We start from the raw sequence: 16,020 nt of genomic DNA on the forward strand, positions 1-16,020 counted from the left end.
AGATCACATCAGCAGTAGTATTAGGGTGGAGTCTTTGGGCTCATCCGCAGACTCCTTCCGCTGACTTCTCCTTTCTTCCTCTCACCTGACTGTTTGACCTCTAGGTTCAGGCCATTGCTGCCCAGTTGGTGTCAGCCCTGTACTATCTGCATTCCCACCGCATCCTCCACCGAGACATGAAGCCTCAGAACATCCTCCTTGCCAAGGGTGGTGGCATAAAGCTCTGTGACTTTGGGTGAGGTGCCTGACCTTCTGTCTCTGCTTTCAGTTCTGCAAGGAGCCTTAGACCATATGCTTGACTTCCTTGGGCCTCATTTTAGAACCTGAGCTGGAGACTGGGATTCCTGCTGGGTCTTGGAAGATGGTCTCTTTGTTCAGGTTGGGGATATCTCACGCAGTGGTAGGTAGCAGTGACCAGCTCTAGTGTTTATTATTTATTTATTTATCTATCTATTTTTTGGCCCCGCCCCACTGCATGCTGGATCTGAGTTCCCCGACCAGGGATCGAACCTACGCCCCCCTGCAGTGGAAGCACAGCATCTTAACCACTGGACCGCCAGGGAAGTCTCTCTTGTTTTTATTGAATATCTTCTTTTTCCATTTTGATTCCATCATCTACTGCAGATTTGCCCGGGCTATGAGCACCAACACGATGGTGCTGACATCCATTAAAGGCACACCACTCTACATGTCTCCAGAGCTGGTGGAGGAACGACCATACGACCACACCGCGGACCTCTGGTCTGTGGGCTGCATACTGTATGAGCTGGCAGTGGGCACTCCTCCCTTCTATACCACGAGCATCTTTCAGCTGGTCAGCCTCATTCTCAAGGACCCTGTGCGCTGGCCCCCCACCATTAGTCCTTGCTTCAAGGTGATGAATACTGAAAGACTGCTTTTGCATCAGAAACCTGTCTCCCTCTGCCCTGTTCCCTTTTCCACAATTTTTTTCCAGAGCTGGGGCTGCACTTTGCAGTTACTTAATTGATGCAGGAGCTGGGGCAAGCTGCCTTGCTTTTGTACTGCAGGGGCTTATTCTGGGAGGGTGATCTAAGGTGTGCCCAACTTGGGAGTAGCAGCCCCTCCTTGGGTCAGGCTGTCCTTTATCAAAATGGAGAGGTAATTTCAAGACACCAGAAACAGATATTGGTCCCTTTACACACTCTCTATTCTACTAATTTCCTATCAGATGCAATGTCCGAATGATTTCTAGATTTGCCAACACAGCTGTCCTCTTCCTGAAAGAATCTTTAGATATCCAAATGGCCAGGGCTAATGGGGCTAGCTCACTGATTAGGGGCAGAGGATAGAGATGGTGCCTGTTTTTTGCAGTTAAATCTCAGCAGGCCAGAGGGAGGGTGGGAGGGAGGAAAAGGAGTTGACCTTTTTTATTTTTCATCTAGGGCAAGATTTGGGCCTTCAATAAAATTTAAATGCAGCCTTCTCCCAGAGTAAAATCTCATTATAACTTTCCTTTGTTTTATCTAAGATGAAAAGAGACAAGTTTCTCCCCAACCTATTTAGCTGGGGGTGGCCCAAATAATTATCAAAAAGAACCTAAACAAAGGAAACATAAGTGGGTGATATACATAAGATACTCATTTTCCCTTAGGGCAGACATGCAGGTATCTCCAGCAAGAGCCAAGGTGTAATGATCACCTTGTTTTAGAACAGGGGTCGTAATCTACTAGTACCTTCTATTCCTATTTCAGGCCCAATTGAGGATTTCCCCAAGGATACCTCATAACAGATGTACCCTTTTCAGACAGTCTCCCTGCCCCTCCACCATCTGAAGACTTGCTGAAAGATTTGTTTTTGAGTGCTCCCAAACACATCTTTACACAATGACTTATGCGTGTGAGTGTGCTTTTAACTGTAAGTGCATTTGTTCCTACCCAGCACAAACAAACTGCAGTCAAAGGGAGGGCAAAGTGAGCAGTTTGGGACCCCCTTGAATGTTTGCTTTCTGAAGATGATTGTGAAGGTGACATCCCTCTCTTTCTCTTCGTTTTTTTTCACTTCTTCACAAAGCTGTTGACATTGAGATTTCTGGTTTTACTTCTGGGGTTCCAAAATGTCCATGAACAGGAATTGGGGCTCCCCAGGAGGTGAGGCAGTGAGGTCTGTTCATGATTTCAGCCAGGGAAATGAGGCCTAAGGATAGGATTAGAGAGGGTGTGATTAAGACCAGCTACTCTGTTGTAAGAATGCGCTCAGGAGTCTTGGTTGGCCAATTCTGATGAGTTTGAGAGAGCCTGTGGAGAAGTGAAGGCTGATGGGGTATCCTTTCTCTCCACAGAACTTCCTTCAGGGACTGCTCACCAAGGACCCCCGGCAGCGTCTGTCCTGGCCAGACCTCTTACATCACCCCTTTATTGCTGGTCGTGTCACCAGTGAGTCCTTAGGGTTCCCAGGGCTCTTGCATTTCCCTAGTACTCTACCCAATGCAACCCCTGACCCCAACGTCTGGATCCAACATATATTCTTTTCCCCACCAACTTGAAATTTCTCCCTAGCCCTTTGCATGACCCTTGCCACTTCCCTTGTAACCCCAATCCCTCTTTTTTTCCTAAATTTTATTTATTTATTTATTTATTTATTTATTTATTTATTTATTTATTTATGGCTGTGTTGGGTCTTTGTTTCTGTGTGAGGGCTTTCTCTAGTTGCGGCAAGTGGGGGCCACTCTTCATCGCGGTGCGTGGGCCTCTCACTATCGCGGCCTCTCTTGTTGCGGAGCACAGGCTCCAGACACGCAGGCTCAGCAATTGTGGCTCACGGGCCTAGTCACTCCACGGCATGTGCGATCTTCCCAGACCAGGGCTCGAACCCGTGTCCCCTGCATTGGCAGGCAGATTCTCAACCACTGCGCCACCAGGGAAGCCCCTCCAATCCCTCTTTGTCACTTTGTCAAATGGGTCTCCTTCCACAGAAGCCTGGAGATGCTGAAGTTGTCTCTGGCCAAATGGAAACAGTGGCGCAGCTCCAGTGTGATCACCTGTCCCCCTCTTCTCTCCTTGCAGTACTAACTGAGTCAGCAGGCCCAGATTTGGGTACCCCATTCACCAGTCGCTTACCCCCAGAACTTCAGGTCCTAAAGGACCAACAGGCGCATCGTCTGGCCCCCAAGGGCAATCGATCTCGCATCTTGCGGCAAGCCTGTAAGCGCATGGCTGAGGAGGCCAAGCAGAAGGTGTGTGGGGCAGAAGGGCATGTATGACATAGCCAGGCTAGTGACTGGGGGAGTTGGAGAAGGAGGGTGACTTTCTAGGGTTGGGAAAGGACCACGAATAGGATTCATAGTGCCTTATGACAACCAAATAGTTCTGACTCAGTGTCTCATTTCCCGCAGAAACACCAGAACACAGGACCTGCCCTCGAGCAAGAGGACAGGACCAGCAAGGTGGCTTCTGGCACAGCCTCTCTGCCCAGACTAAAGGCCACTCCTCAGGAACCAAGCCTCTTGACTGGGGTCTTAGGCTCAGAAATGAAGAGCAGCTGGGCTGAGTGGAGGGCTGGAGAAGCTCCCCCTGCACCTTGGTGAGGAGGGTAGAACCAGGGATTTATAGGATGAGGTCGCTTGCAGATCTTTGGCTCCAGTCAAAGCAAATACAGCATGGTCCCTGTCACTCACTACTGCCTAAATGTAGACAGGGCCCTGGGAGTCTTGAGTCCTGGGTGCCTGAACCCTAATTCCGGGTATTGATACTTTCCTGATTCATCAGGAAATGTGGAAGCTTTCCTTTCTCTATGTCTCAGTTGTATTGATACATTAACTGAAAAGGAAAGAATCATCTCCACACGAAAGGGAAGATTATTTGAGTTGAGAGCTATGGGTGAAAACCGCCAAGGTAGCTTTGAGAAGAAGATCCAAAGTGGGAGGGCAGTCAAGGATATGCATGTAGTGGACCTATCCTGTCCTGGCCAGATCCTAGAAGGAGGTCTCCTCTAGCCAATCCTATATGGCTTATATGAACTCTAAGCCTCACAGGTCTGGAACTCATCTTACTCCCTGCTTCCTCTGGCAGGGAAAACTGGATCACCCAGGATTGTGAGCGAGCATTCCCAGAGCTGAGGCCAGAGGTGGTGGGCCAGCAGAGCCTTGATGCAGTGGACCTAGAAAATGAGGTGAGACCTAGGGGCTCCTCCTGGCCTTGTCCCTGCCATGGGATATTGGGTCTTGGTAGATGTTTTCTGGAACAGTGATTCCCAACCCTCCAAGGAATAGCTCCCTTTGTGTTAAAGATTGCTTTCTTATTATTTATAGATTTTAATTGCATAGTATCTAAACATTTAATTATCAAAAATTGGAGTACATAAGTAAAAAGGAAAGTCCCTCTTGAGCCTTATTTCAGTCCCAGAGGTGTCTGTCTCCTTCCAAACTTTTTGTTCTTTTACATATGTATGTATGTATATATATATATATATATGCCTACATAGAATATATAGTTTGGATGTTTTTACATTACTGAGTTCATACCATATGTATCATTTTGCCTCATGCATCTCTTACATGATCTGTTCTAGAGATCTTTCTACATCTACTTCAGTCTTTTGTTTTTTTAGGGTTTTAACTTTTTATTTTGAAAACATTTCAAACTTAAAGAATAATTGTGAAAATAGAACCAAGAATTCTTATATACCCTTTCACCCAGATTCACCAATTGTTAAAATTCTGCCACATTTGCTTTATGGTTCTCTTTCTCTATACATGGACACATCATCTTTCTGAATCATTTTAGGGTAAGTTGCAGACATGCCCCTTTACTGCCAAATATACTTCAGTGCGTATTTGCTAAGATCAAGGTGATGCACTTGCACCACCTCAGTGCAATTATAGAAGTCAGAAATTTGACACTGATATGATTCTGTTACTTAATCTACAGTCCATATTTAGATTTTGCCAATTGCTGTGGTAATGTTCTTTATAGCAAAAACATGTTTTTCCCCCGGTCCACAGTCCAATCTAGTGTTAAGCGTTGCATTTAGTTGTTATGCTTCATTAGTCTCCTTTAATCTAAAACCGTTCCTACTCTTTCTTTGTCTTTCGTGCTTGATAGTTTTTAGGTGCACAGGTCAGTTAATTTTTAGAATGTTCCTCAAATTGATACTTCCACATAATTAGATTCGAGTCATGCATTTTTGGTGGGCACACTACATAAATGATGCATTGTCAGTACTACAATCTTTTTAACAACTTAGTATGTCCTAATATGGATGTGCCATGGTTGATTATTCCCTTACTGACTGGCTCTATGATGTTTCCAATTTTTTTTATTATAAACCATGCAGTGGGCATCTTTCTAGGTGTCTCTTTATGCACACCTGCACATCTTTCTAGGTGTCTCTTTATGCACACCTGCCAGTGTTCTCCAAGAGACTTTTCAAGACCCCTCACTTACTGCCAACTCTACCTTTTTAAACGGGTGGCTGAAAAAAGTACATCTGTGCCAAAGGAGTCACTGGCCTTTTGCAGTTACTTCATGATTCCTCAGGTTGGGAGCTACTACCCTTGAACCTGACACACTCCTCCTGACCTCTTTCACTCCTTGATGCCTCAGGAGCCAGACAACGATGATGATGAGTGGCAGCACCTGCTAGAGACCACTGAGCCTGTGCCCGTCCAACTGAAGGCCCCTCTCGCCCTGCTGTGCAATCCCGACTTCTGCCAGCGCATCCAGAGTCAGCTGCATGAGGCTGGAGGGCAGGTAACCAGCAGAAGCATACCATGGATGAAATTGGAGACTGTTTTCACAGATAAGGCATTAAAAAACTTTGATTGACATAAGGAGAAAGAAAGTTTGTCCCTTTCCTATTCTCTTTCACTCCTTCTGTTTAATTCAAGGAGATTTGCCAACCTCCTTTAGTAATACAGAAAGAGCAGACCTTGGGTTTTTCTTTCTGAAGGGAAAAGTATTCCTCTAGAGCAGGGATCAGCAAACTTTCTGATGGAACTTTTTTAGGCACTGTTGTCCAGGAGGAAAAAATGGAGGAGATCATGTAACTACTTCTATAATGAGAGAAAACACATTTCCACAAAATTAAAAATATGTAACAATTTAAGTGTGTAATATTTTCTAATGCAGGTATACTAATGAGAAGAATGAGATTCTTTTTTAGGGGATAACATCTTGCTTAATTGGTGTTCATAATTAGTATTCTCTCCTACAAAGCCTTTCCTTGCGTCTCTGAAATGGTGATCTTCTTTCCTGGGAACTCACCGAAATATGTTGCATGCATCTCTCTCTCTTTTCTTTAAAGTTTTTTTTAATTTAATTAAATTAATTAATTTATTTATTTAGGCTGCGTCAGGTCTTAGTTGCGTCATGTGGGATCTTTCGTTGCGGCAAGCGGGCTTCTCTCTAGTTGTGGTGTGTGGGCTCCAGGGTGCCTGGGCTCTGTAGTTTGCAGCACGTGGGCTCTCTCTTTGAGGCACACGAGCTCAGAAGTTGTGGCGCGTGGGCTTAGTTGCCCCGCGGTATGTGGGATCTTTGTTCCCCAACCAGGGATCGCACCCGCATCCCCTGTGTTGGAAGGCAGATTCTTTACCACTGGAAAGAAGTCCCTTTTCTTTAAAGTTTTAAAAAATAATTTTTAGTAAATTTACCAAGTTGTGAAATCATCACCATAATTCAGTTTTAGAATATTTTCATCACCCCAATAAGATCATTCTTAACTATTTACAGTTAATTATCATTCCCACTCCTAGTAACAGGAGACTACTTTCTGTCTATTATATTTGCGTTTTCTGAACATTTCATATAAATATGATCATACGATGTATAGTCTTTGTGTCTGGCTCCTTTCTCTTAGCATAATGTTTTTGAGGTTCATTCATGTTGTAGCGTGTATCAATACTTAATTCCTTTTCATTGCTGATTAATATTCTGCTGTACGGATATATCACATTCTGTTTATCCATTCCACTAATTGATTGAAATTTGGATTGTTTCCAGTTTTTGGCTTTTATGAATAATGCTGCTGTGAACATCCATGAGGAAGCCTTTGTGTGGACATATGTTTTCATTTCTCTTGGGTGTATGCATAGGAGTGGAATTGCTGGGGCATATAGTAAATTTATGTTTAAGATTTTAAGAAACTGCTGAACTATTTATTTTCCAAAGTGGCTGCACCATTTTACATTCTCACCAGCAATGTATGAGGGTCCTCATTTCTCCACCACCTTGCCAACATGTATTACTGTCTGTCTGTTTGAGTGTCGTCATTTTAGAGAGTGTGAAATAGTATCTCATTGCCATTTTAATTCACATTTTGCTAATGACTAATGTGAGCATCTTCTCATGTGCTTACCAGACATTTGTGTTAATATTTCTTCTTTGGTGAAATATCCAATCATTTCTTTGGCTCATTTTTAAGTTGGGTTGTTTTCTACTTGAGTTGTAAGGGTTCTCTGTATCTTCTGGATACAAGACCTTTATCAGATGTATGATTTGCAAATATTTTCTCCCAGTCTCTAATATGTCTTTTTATTCTCATAAGAATGTCTTTTGAAGCACAAAGGTTTTAAATTTTGAAGTCCAGTTACCATTTTTTTCCTTTGTGGATTATGCTTCTGGTGTTGTATCTGAGAAATCTTTTTTAAACCCAAAGTCTTGAAGATTTTCTCCTATGTTTTTTCTAAAAGCTTTCTAGACTTTTAGCTCTGACATTTAGGTCTCTGACCCATTATGAGTTGATTTTTGTATATATTGTGAGGTAGGGATATAAGTTCATCTTTTTGCATGTGGTTATGTAATCATCGCAGCACCATTTGTTGAAAAGACTCTCCTTTCGCTCTTGAATTACCTTGGCACCCTGCACCTCTCTTTTGGCCCTTCCCTGTCCTCCTTGTGTTGGATAATTTTTCAGTGGGGAAGGAGGTTAACAACTCTGCCTCCAGGGTAAGGCTTTCTGAGTTAGAATTCCAGCCAAACTACTGTGTGTGATTATTGACTACTTACTTAATCTATCTAGAAGCTTCAGTCTCCTGGTCTATAAAATGGGTAATTGTATTTACTTTACAATCACTAGGGTTATTGTAAAGATTAAGTGAGTAAATAAGTGAACAGATTCAGAACAGTGAGTAGCATATTGTAAAGCACTTGATGTAAACGTTCGTCTTCTTTTGAAGAATAACCTTTTAAAAAATAACCATTTAAAAATATAATACTGTCCGGTATAAGAATAAGTGGTAGGTAGAATCTGGCCTGCAGGTCATATTTTGTCAACCCCTGATCTAGAGTTGAATATAATATGTTTTGTCTATCTGGAGTTGAGCGACATTGTTTTGTGCCCATTGTTTTTAATTTTCAGAAATGTGTGTGTGTGGTTTCATTTTGTTTTAAGGTGAAGGGCTGGAGAAGGGAGGGAGCAGATAGGAATGTCACTGGGTCTGTCACTGACTGAGGGGAGGTGTTCCCCCCTCCCCCCGGTTTGGTCACCTCTAAGTCAGGTGACCTGGCCATCTATATTCGCCTTTCCTGGTACACTTTCTCTGTTTCTCTGTTCTCCTTTTCTGGGTTTTAGATTCCCAAAGAAAGGAATGAGAACATTTAGTCTGCTTTGTCAACATCTTGGGGACACTTGGTATCTGTGACTCTCCTTCCTTTACCTCTCATAATATCGATTACTGTCTCTTTCCTTTGTGTCACCCAGATCCTGAAAGGCGTGCTGGAGGGCGCTTCCCGTATCCTTCCTGTGCTCCGGGTCCTGAGCAGTCTTCTCTCCAGCTGCGGTGACTCTGTTCCCTTGTATTCCTTCTGCCGTGAGGCAGGGCTCCCCCGGCTGCCGCTCAGCCTCCTCCGACACAGCCAGGAGAGCAGCAGTCTCCAGCAGGTAAGCACTGCGCCAGGAGCCTCTCAAGACTTACCAGAATTTCTTCTCTTTGGATTTCTTTTCTTTGAACTGCCATCTCTATTTGGCCCAACTGCCTTTTCTTTTCTTCTTCTCCTCTCTAGTTAGTAGATCATGAATTGCAAATTCTCATGCCTTCCGAGGCCAGGCAGGTAATGTCATCAGTGAAGTAGACTGTGTGTGACTATATGAATCAGTGGGAATGTGAGAAACTGAGATCTTGTGCTCAGTCGGAACGGGGCATCCTCTCCTCAGCGCCAGCTCACTGTTGCTAGGTGGGAGTATGGGCTCAGTAGTACCAGATCCTGCAGTTTTCCAAGAAAAGCTAGAAATCCAGATTTTTATGTGCAATTTCCCTATATTTAGAGCACTGTGTTTTGAAAGGTAAAATCCTAGGCTTTACCGGACTGATTTTATAAAGCAGGGTACTGAAATTCAGAGATTAACTAACTCACACACGGGCACTGCCTTGTCAGTGGTCATGGAGATGATAAGCGGGAGAGCTAGGAGTGAGTCTCAGTGTCCACGTCCCTGTGCTGTGTCCCAACGCAGCTGAGCTGAGAGGCCAGAATGCAGAAATGTTTAACGTGGCCAAGGCTTGGCGGCTGGAAGCTGCACTCTGCTGATGAGTGTTAGTCTTGAGAGTTTTTAAGGAATTTAGAAAAGAATTTGAGCTATTTTGAAAAATAGAACCTCCTAAACTCCAAAATGCTGTTCAGGCCCAAACAAGACACATTTTCTGGCTGTTTACAGCCCGTCGGCCGCCACTTTGTTGCCTCCGGATCTCCTCTCTCTGTCCAAACGCTCTCTTCCCTCTGTCCCTTTCTGTTTGCTCAGCCTGACTGGATATCTGACACCCTTTTCCCTTAGTCTTTGTTTCCATCCCCTACATTGCCCTAACTCTCTGTCCTCTTCCCTGGCAGCAATGTTGGTATGGGACCTTCTTACGGGACCTGATGGCTGTGATTCAGGCCTACTTTGCCTGCACCTTCAATCTGGAGAGGAGCCAGACAGGTGACAGGTGGGATGAGAGGCAGTTTTGCTCTGTTGGCCAGTTTGGCTTCAGTTTCTACCCCCATTTCTTCCCATCCCCATTAGGAAGAGGCTAAGTAAGGAGAAGCCGTGATTTGTGCCAGGTTTAGGGGTCAGTTGAGTGACCTCTTAGAGTCCACCTAGTCCTTTTAAGGACCCCAAGACTCCTCCAAGTTTGCCCACGGAATTTCAGCTTCTAAGGGTTAGCAGTCACACTAAATGGAAGGCTCAGGGTGTGAATAAGCTAGAGAAAATGCCAAAGAGGCCTGGAGGTATGTATGTGAGACTGTGTGTGTGTGTGAGGGGAGAGGGGAGAGAGCACTCTGATGTGTTCCTTTGCAGAGATTCTCCTACCTGCCCTGAACTGACCCATTCACAACATGTGGGCTTTTAGTAGAGAGATGAGAAGAAACCACGGACTCATTTTTTCCTAGCCTACAGGTATTTCAGGAGGCTGCCAACCTCTTTCTGGAGCTCTTGGGGAAACTACTGGCCCAACCAGATGACTCTGAGCAGACTTTGCGGAGGGACAGCCTTATGGTAATTTGCTCCCCCTTCCAGATTTCTGTCTGTGGTTTTCCCTGTGTTTCTCCCATCCTCTTTCTTATGGCTCTGTAGGGTTAGATCGAAGTAATACAACAAATGTTTGTTGAATGCCAGCTATGTGCCATATGCCATCTGAGTAAGAGAAAGTCCCCATCTTCAAGGGATCAGGGCTAGTCTAATAGGAGAGATGTGATCAAGGACAACAGTGTGAAAAGTACATTAGAACTTCATGTAAAATGCAGAAGCACCACTGAAGAAGACTAACGCTACTTGGAGGGTCATAGAAGAAATCTTTTTTTTTTTTTGGACCCGCCATGCAGCATGTGGGCTCTTAGTTCCCTGACCAGGGATTGAACCCGCGCCCCCTGCTGTGGAAGCACGGAGTCTTAACCACTGGACCGCCAGGGAAGTCCCTAAGGGTCATAGAAGAAATCTTGAAGAAGGAAATCATCTCTGCTAGGATTTGAAGAATGCACAGAAGTTTGCCAGGTGGATGAGGCAGGAAAGTAGGGAGGACATTCCGGTAGAAAGAGCAACCTATATTAAAGCCCAGAGGCATTAAGCAGTGTGGCCTATTTTAGGGAACCACAAATAGAAGTATTTCTTCTTGAATAGACTTACAGATCAGCTAGTATTCCCAACCTTGTTTGTCCTACAGACTAGTAACCTATGTGGGTTCTCTCTCCTGGACTCTGGAGGTGAGGGATGGGAAGGGAGGCTTGAAAGAGAAAATAGTTGAGTTCTGACTGATGTCAGAGGAGACAGAGAGGAACATGTTCAAGGAAGGAGACAATTGCCTGGTCGTTGTTCAGACTGGAAACTGGGAGCACAGATCTGGGCTACATTCCTACTTCCAGCTAGCAGCTAGCAGTCCATTCAGTCTCTTCTCTTCTTTTTTAAATAAATTTATTTATTTATTTATTTTTGGCTGCATTGGGTCTTCATTGCTGCGCACGGGCTTTCTCTAGTTGTGGCGAGCGGGGGCTACTCTTTGTTGCGGTGCGCGGGCTTCTCGTTGCAGTGGCTTCTCTTGTTGCGGAGCATGGGCTCTAGGTGCACGGGCTTCGGTAGTTGTGGCTCGTGGGCTCTAGAGCGCGGGCTCAGTAGTTGTGGCGCTTGGGCTTAGTTGCTCCCCAGCATGTGGGATCTTCCCGGACCAGGGTTCAAACCCGTGTCCCCTGCATTGGCAGGTGGATTCTTAACCACTGCACCACCAGGGAAGCCCAGTCTCTTTTCTTCTGAGAGCCCATTTTAACATCCCTCACCCTTTCCGGTCAGGAAGCTTTTAACATCTAATGTAAATTTTGGCCAGTAGTGACTCACATTATTGGTCAACACTTCTCATATGTCATTGTGCACTGAGTAGCATGGGGAGTTTGGAATAAATTCCCCACCTCTCGAAATTCTGAATCATTGACTGGGTTGGGAAGGACCCATGAATCCCCAGGAATTCTTATACTCAGGGTCCACAGATAATACTTTGAGAAACATTATCTAGGGAGCAGCTGATCAGAATAAAAGGACACCTAAAATTCCTGTCCTTGAAATGTGAAGGCAGTTATATTGCACTTTCTGTGTGAGGAATACTTAGAGTTCATCAGCTGGTCCCCCTGGGTTTTTCTCCTCCTTTCTCAGGTTCTCCGGGAACTCCTGCTCCTTACCCTAAGTCCAGTCAGTTTTCTGATGTGCCTGCTGTTAACCCTGCCTTGTCTCCCTTAGTGCTTTACTGTTCTGTGTGAAGCCATGGATGGGAACAGCTGGACCATCTCCAGAGCTTTCTACTCCAGCCTGATGACCACACAGCGGGCTGTGTTGGACGGGCTCCTTCATGGCTTGACAGTTCCACAGCTCCCTTTCCACAGCCCCCCAGGTAACTGGATTGGGAAGGTAAGGTTCTCTTGACCTACTTGTCGAGTAGGTCCAGCTTTGCTCTTTCTCCTGCCATTACCTAGAATAGGCCTGGCATTTAGTGAGTGTTAAATAACTATGAACTGAGAGAAAGAATGGGGAATCTGAAACAACCAACGCCTTCCTGCATTCTTTGCCTTTCTCGCAGGAGCCCCCGAGGTGAGCCAGCCGCTTCGGGAGCAGAGTGAGGATCTGCCTGGAGCCATGTCCTCGGCACTGGCAGCCTTGTGCACTGCTCCTGTGGGGCTGCCTAGCTGCTGGGAAGCCAAGGAGCAGGTCTGAGCTACAATTGTTTTGTTCCTGTCCCTGTTGCCAGAGTAGAGGAGGCTGGCCCAGCTTTTCAGAAAGGCAGAAAAACAAGCTTTTATGCCTCCCTTTACTCAGTACTTCCAGAAACAGATGCTCCCACTAGGTTTGGGCCACTTGTAGAACATGATGTAGCCAAAATCCCAGAGCCCTTGGCCAGCTGATTAGAGAGCTCAGTGACAAACTGCCCATGTGGTGGGGTAGCTGATCTGAAGCCACCAGTGATGCTTCCTCAAGGGTTCAAGATTCAGATTTCCTGTTCCCTTTTGGCTAGCAACACTTTCCTCTGTACCTGCCTGCGGAACTTAACTAGGCCTTGCCTTTTGGTTCTCCACTGGCCATGAAGACTGGGAATGGAATGAGGGCTGAGGTTCCTGGTGAATCTGGGGAAGAGTGGCTAGCAAGGGGTTGAGAGTCCTGATTAGTTAGAGATATGAGAGGAATGGGATTGGAATAATGGGAATGGGATTGAGTCTTCAGGTATGTCTCTACAGATCTCTCGGCATTTGGCAAACCAGCTCACTGAAGACAGCAACCAACTGAGGTCATCCCTCATCTCTGGCCTGCAGCATCCCATCCTGTGCCTACACCTTCTCAAGGTACTGCCTGCCCATTAACTCTTGGCCTTTCAGACTTCTTTTTCACTCCAAGGACTAAGAGAGAGAGAAAGAGACACTGAGAGAAATGAGAGACACCCCGCCCACCCCGCCTTGGAGGACCCCTTTCTACTTTTAAAACTGTTCAGCTGAGATGGCCCTACTGTCAGCCAGTCCTCAGCAGAACCGAGAAGTATCCGCATCTCACAGTCTTTCAGCAAGAGGCAGAAGTGGCCTGAATTTCTCTAATATCCCTAGTTGTGGATACTAAATCTGTCGAGAGGCTAGCCTGCTTTCAGCTGAGCCTTTCAATCTAGGAGCCCAGGGGCTGCTCTGCCTCCCTGACAGACTCCTTCCCACTCCCTTTAGGTTCTCTACGCCTGCTGCCACGTCAGTGAGCCCCTGTGCCGTCTTCTAGGGCAAGAGCCCCTGGCCTTGGAGTCACTGTGGAAGTTGGTCCAGGGCAAGGTAGGCCAGCAGTACGAGTGGGCATCTCTTGGGGGCCCCACCATCTCAATCAGAGGAGCCTCTGGTATCTCGGGTTTCCTTTGTAGGTAAAGGTAGTGGATTGGGAAGAGTCTGCTGAAGTGACACTGTACCTCCTCTCCCTTCTTGTCCTTCACCTCCAAGATCTGCCTTCTGGGTGAGTCATAAAGCAGGGTCTCTCCACTGAAATCTTCCACCCACATCGCTCACCCAGACGTGGATTGTGGGGAGTGACACCCTACAGCCTATCCTTAGGAGGGATTGGGCCAGAGAGTGTGAGAGTTTCTGTACAAAGAAGAGACCTAGATTCCCACCAACTTTGTGCCTTGGAGGTGGACATGCAGCCTAGGTGGAGAGTGCCATCCAAGGGAGAGGGCAGGCCACACAGCAGCCTCCTTTCACACCGCTACATGCCTTGATGTATCTCTTTATTCCAGAATGGAGAAGCTAGGCAGTGAGGTTGCTACTGTCTTTACCCATTCACACGTCGTCCCTCTTGTGGTGAGTTTTCAACCTTCATCTTCCTCCACTTTTCACCCTATCATCCCACTCTTCTGCAAGCAGGATAGTCATTTCCTAATTTGCAGCTGTTTGTGAGGCATTCTTCTGGACCAAAACAGAAATAAATCCTCTCTGCCTGTCCCGAGTACCATTCAGATGCGGACATTCCTCCGCCTTGTCTAACTCTCCACAGAGCGCGGCAGCCTGTCTGCTGGGACAGCTTGGTCAGCAAGGGGTGACTTTTGACCTCCAGCCTGTGGAGTGGATTGCAGCTGCCACACATGCCCTGTCTGCCCCTGCGGAGGTGAGCCCTACCAGGGAATGCAGAGATGTTTTTTCTCTGAGTCAAATAAGGTCTGCGTTCAGGGAGAAAGACTGAAATGCCAGCAATCCTAGAGGAAACTAAGGAGTGTGAGAGAATCAAGGCGTCTTTCCTGTCCTATCCTTCTGCCCTCGGATAATAGATCCCTCTGAGCCCAGACTGTCAGGGCTTTAAGTTTGTTGTTAACTTGCAGGACCTCTGAAGGGGGAGGGGGGAGGCATCGTGTGTGTGTGTGTGTGTGTGTGTGTGTGTGTGTGTGTGTCTCTCTCTCTCTCTCTCTCTCACTCTCACTCTGGCACTTGCCTCCTGAAGGATCTCCCCTCCAGCCTCTCTCCTCTCCAGTCCATTTTCTTCACTGCCACCAAAGTGAGCTTTCTTAAAGGAAAACCTGCCCATTTGTTCAACCAGTAATTATTTCACACATAAATATAGTAGTGAGTACCAGGCACTAGTCTCAGCTCTGAGAATACAGTAGTGAAAGGAGAGACAAAAAAATCTCGCCCAGGGCTTCCCTGGTGGCGCAGTGGTTGAGAATCTGCCTGCTAATGCAGGGAACATGGGTTTGAGCCTTGGTCTGGGAAGATCCCACATGCCGCGGAGCAACTAGGCCCGTGAGCCACAACTACTGAGCCTGCGCGTCTGGAGCCTGTGCTCCGCAACAAGAGAGGCCGTGATAGTGAGAGGCCTGCGCACCGCGATGAAGAGTGGCCCCCGGCCCCCGCTTGCCACAACTAGAGAAAGCCCTCGCACAGAAACGAAGACCCAACACAGCCAAAAATAAATTAAAAAAAAAAAAAAAAATCTCGCCCATGTGGAGCTTATGTAAGTCCTCAGTGGCTTCCCACGGTTTCTGGGTTAATGTCTAAATTGGTTAGCAGGCTACTCAAAGCTCATCTGTTCCCTCTGGGCTCTCTAATCCTGCTCCACCAAAGAGTTAACATTTCCAACGTTCACTGTGGTCTCTCACGACCTGCCTTTATGGAAGCTATGACCTCTCCCTTCCTCGTCTGCCTTTATGGAAGCTATGACCTCTCCCTTCCTCGTCTGCCTTTATGGAAGCTATGACCTCTCCCTTCCTTGTCTGCCTTTATGGAAGCTATGACCTCTCCCTTCCTCGTCTGCCTTTATGGAAGCTATGACCTCTCCCTTCCTCATCTCCCTTTTATTATTATTTTTTAAAATTTTATTTATTTATTTATTTTTTAACATCGTTATTGGAGTATAATTGCTTTACAATGGTGTGTTAGTTTCTGCTTTATAACAAAGTGAATCAGTTATACATATACATATGTCCCCATATCTCTTCCCTCTTGCATCTCCCTCCCTCCCCCTCATCTCCCTTTTAAACTTTTAATCCCATCAGTTTCCTACCTCCAGGAGGCAGAGTTAGCACTCTCAACTGTGTCCCCTTCCCTCTCCACAGCCCTCCCTGACAGCCTCTCATGTAGCACGCATCTTCCTAAACTGTAG

General features: G+C 46.1%; 1 protein-coding gene across 5 annotated transcripts in view; it reads left to right on the forward strand.

Annotated features, from left to right (window-relative positions):
* STK36 (serine/threonine kinase 36) overlaps positions 1–16,020 on the forward strand; it is a 28,807-nt gene that overhangs the window by 7,199 nt on the left and 5,588 nt on the right. For 3 of the 5 annotated variants that reach the window (XM_059928700.1, XM_059928699.1, XM_059928701.1), the window contains 17 exons: positions 105–235; positions 625–874; positions 2,300–2,393; positions 3,024–3,193; positions 3,353–3,540; positions 4,029–4,128; positions 5,562–5,708; positions 8,656–8,835; positions 9,777–9,874; positions 10,320–10,425; positions 12,151–12,301; positions 12,488–12,615; positions 13,140–13,244; positions 13,611–13,709; positions 13,796–13,884; positions 14,165–14,228; positions 14,422–14,532. In XM_059928700.1, coding sequence (XP_059784683.1) covers positions 105–235; positions 625–874; positions 2,300–2,393; positions 3,024–3,193; positions 3,353–3,540; positions 4,029–4,128; positions 5,562–5,708; positions 8,656–8,835; positions 9,777–9,874; positions 10,320–10,425; positions 12,151–12,301; positions 12,488–12,615; positions 13,140–13,244; positions 13,611–13,709; positions 13,796–13,884; positions 14,165–14,228; positions 14,422–14,532 — 2,211 coding nt within the window. Of the gene's footprint in view, positions 1–104; positions 236–624; positions 875–1,828; positions 1,876–2,299; positions 2,394–3,023; positions 3,194–3,352; positions 3,541–4,028; positions 4,129–5,561; positions 5,709–8,655; positions 8,836–9,776; positions 9,875–10,319; positions 10,426–12,150; positions 12,302–12,487; positions 12,616–13,139; positions 13,245–13,610; positions 13,710–13,795; positions 13,885–14,164; positions 14,229–14,421; positions 14,533–16,020 lie in introns of those variants that run through there. The other 2 variants (XM_059928703.1, XM_059928702.1) reach the window with 2 other exon arrangements.

Source organism: Balaenoptera ricei, chromosome 7 (assembly GCF_028023285.1).
Source record: "Balaenoptera ricei isolate mBalRic1 chromosome 7, mBalRic1.hap2, whole genome shotgun sequence".
In the NCBI taxonomy this organism is placed as follows: Eukaryota; Metazoa; Chordata; class Mammalia; order Artiodactyla; family Balaenopteridae; genus Balaenoptera; species Balaenoptera ricei.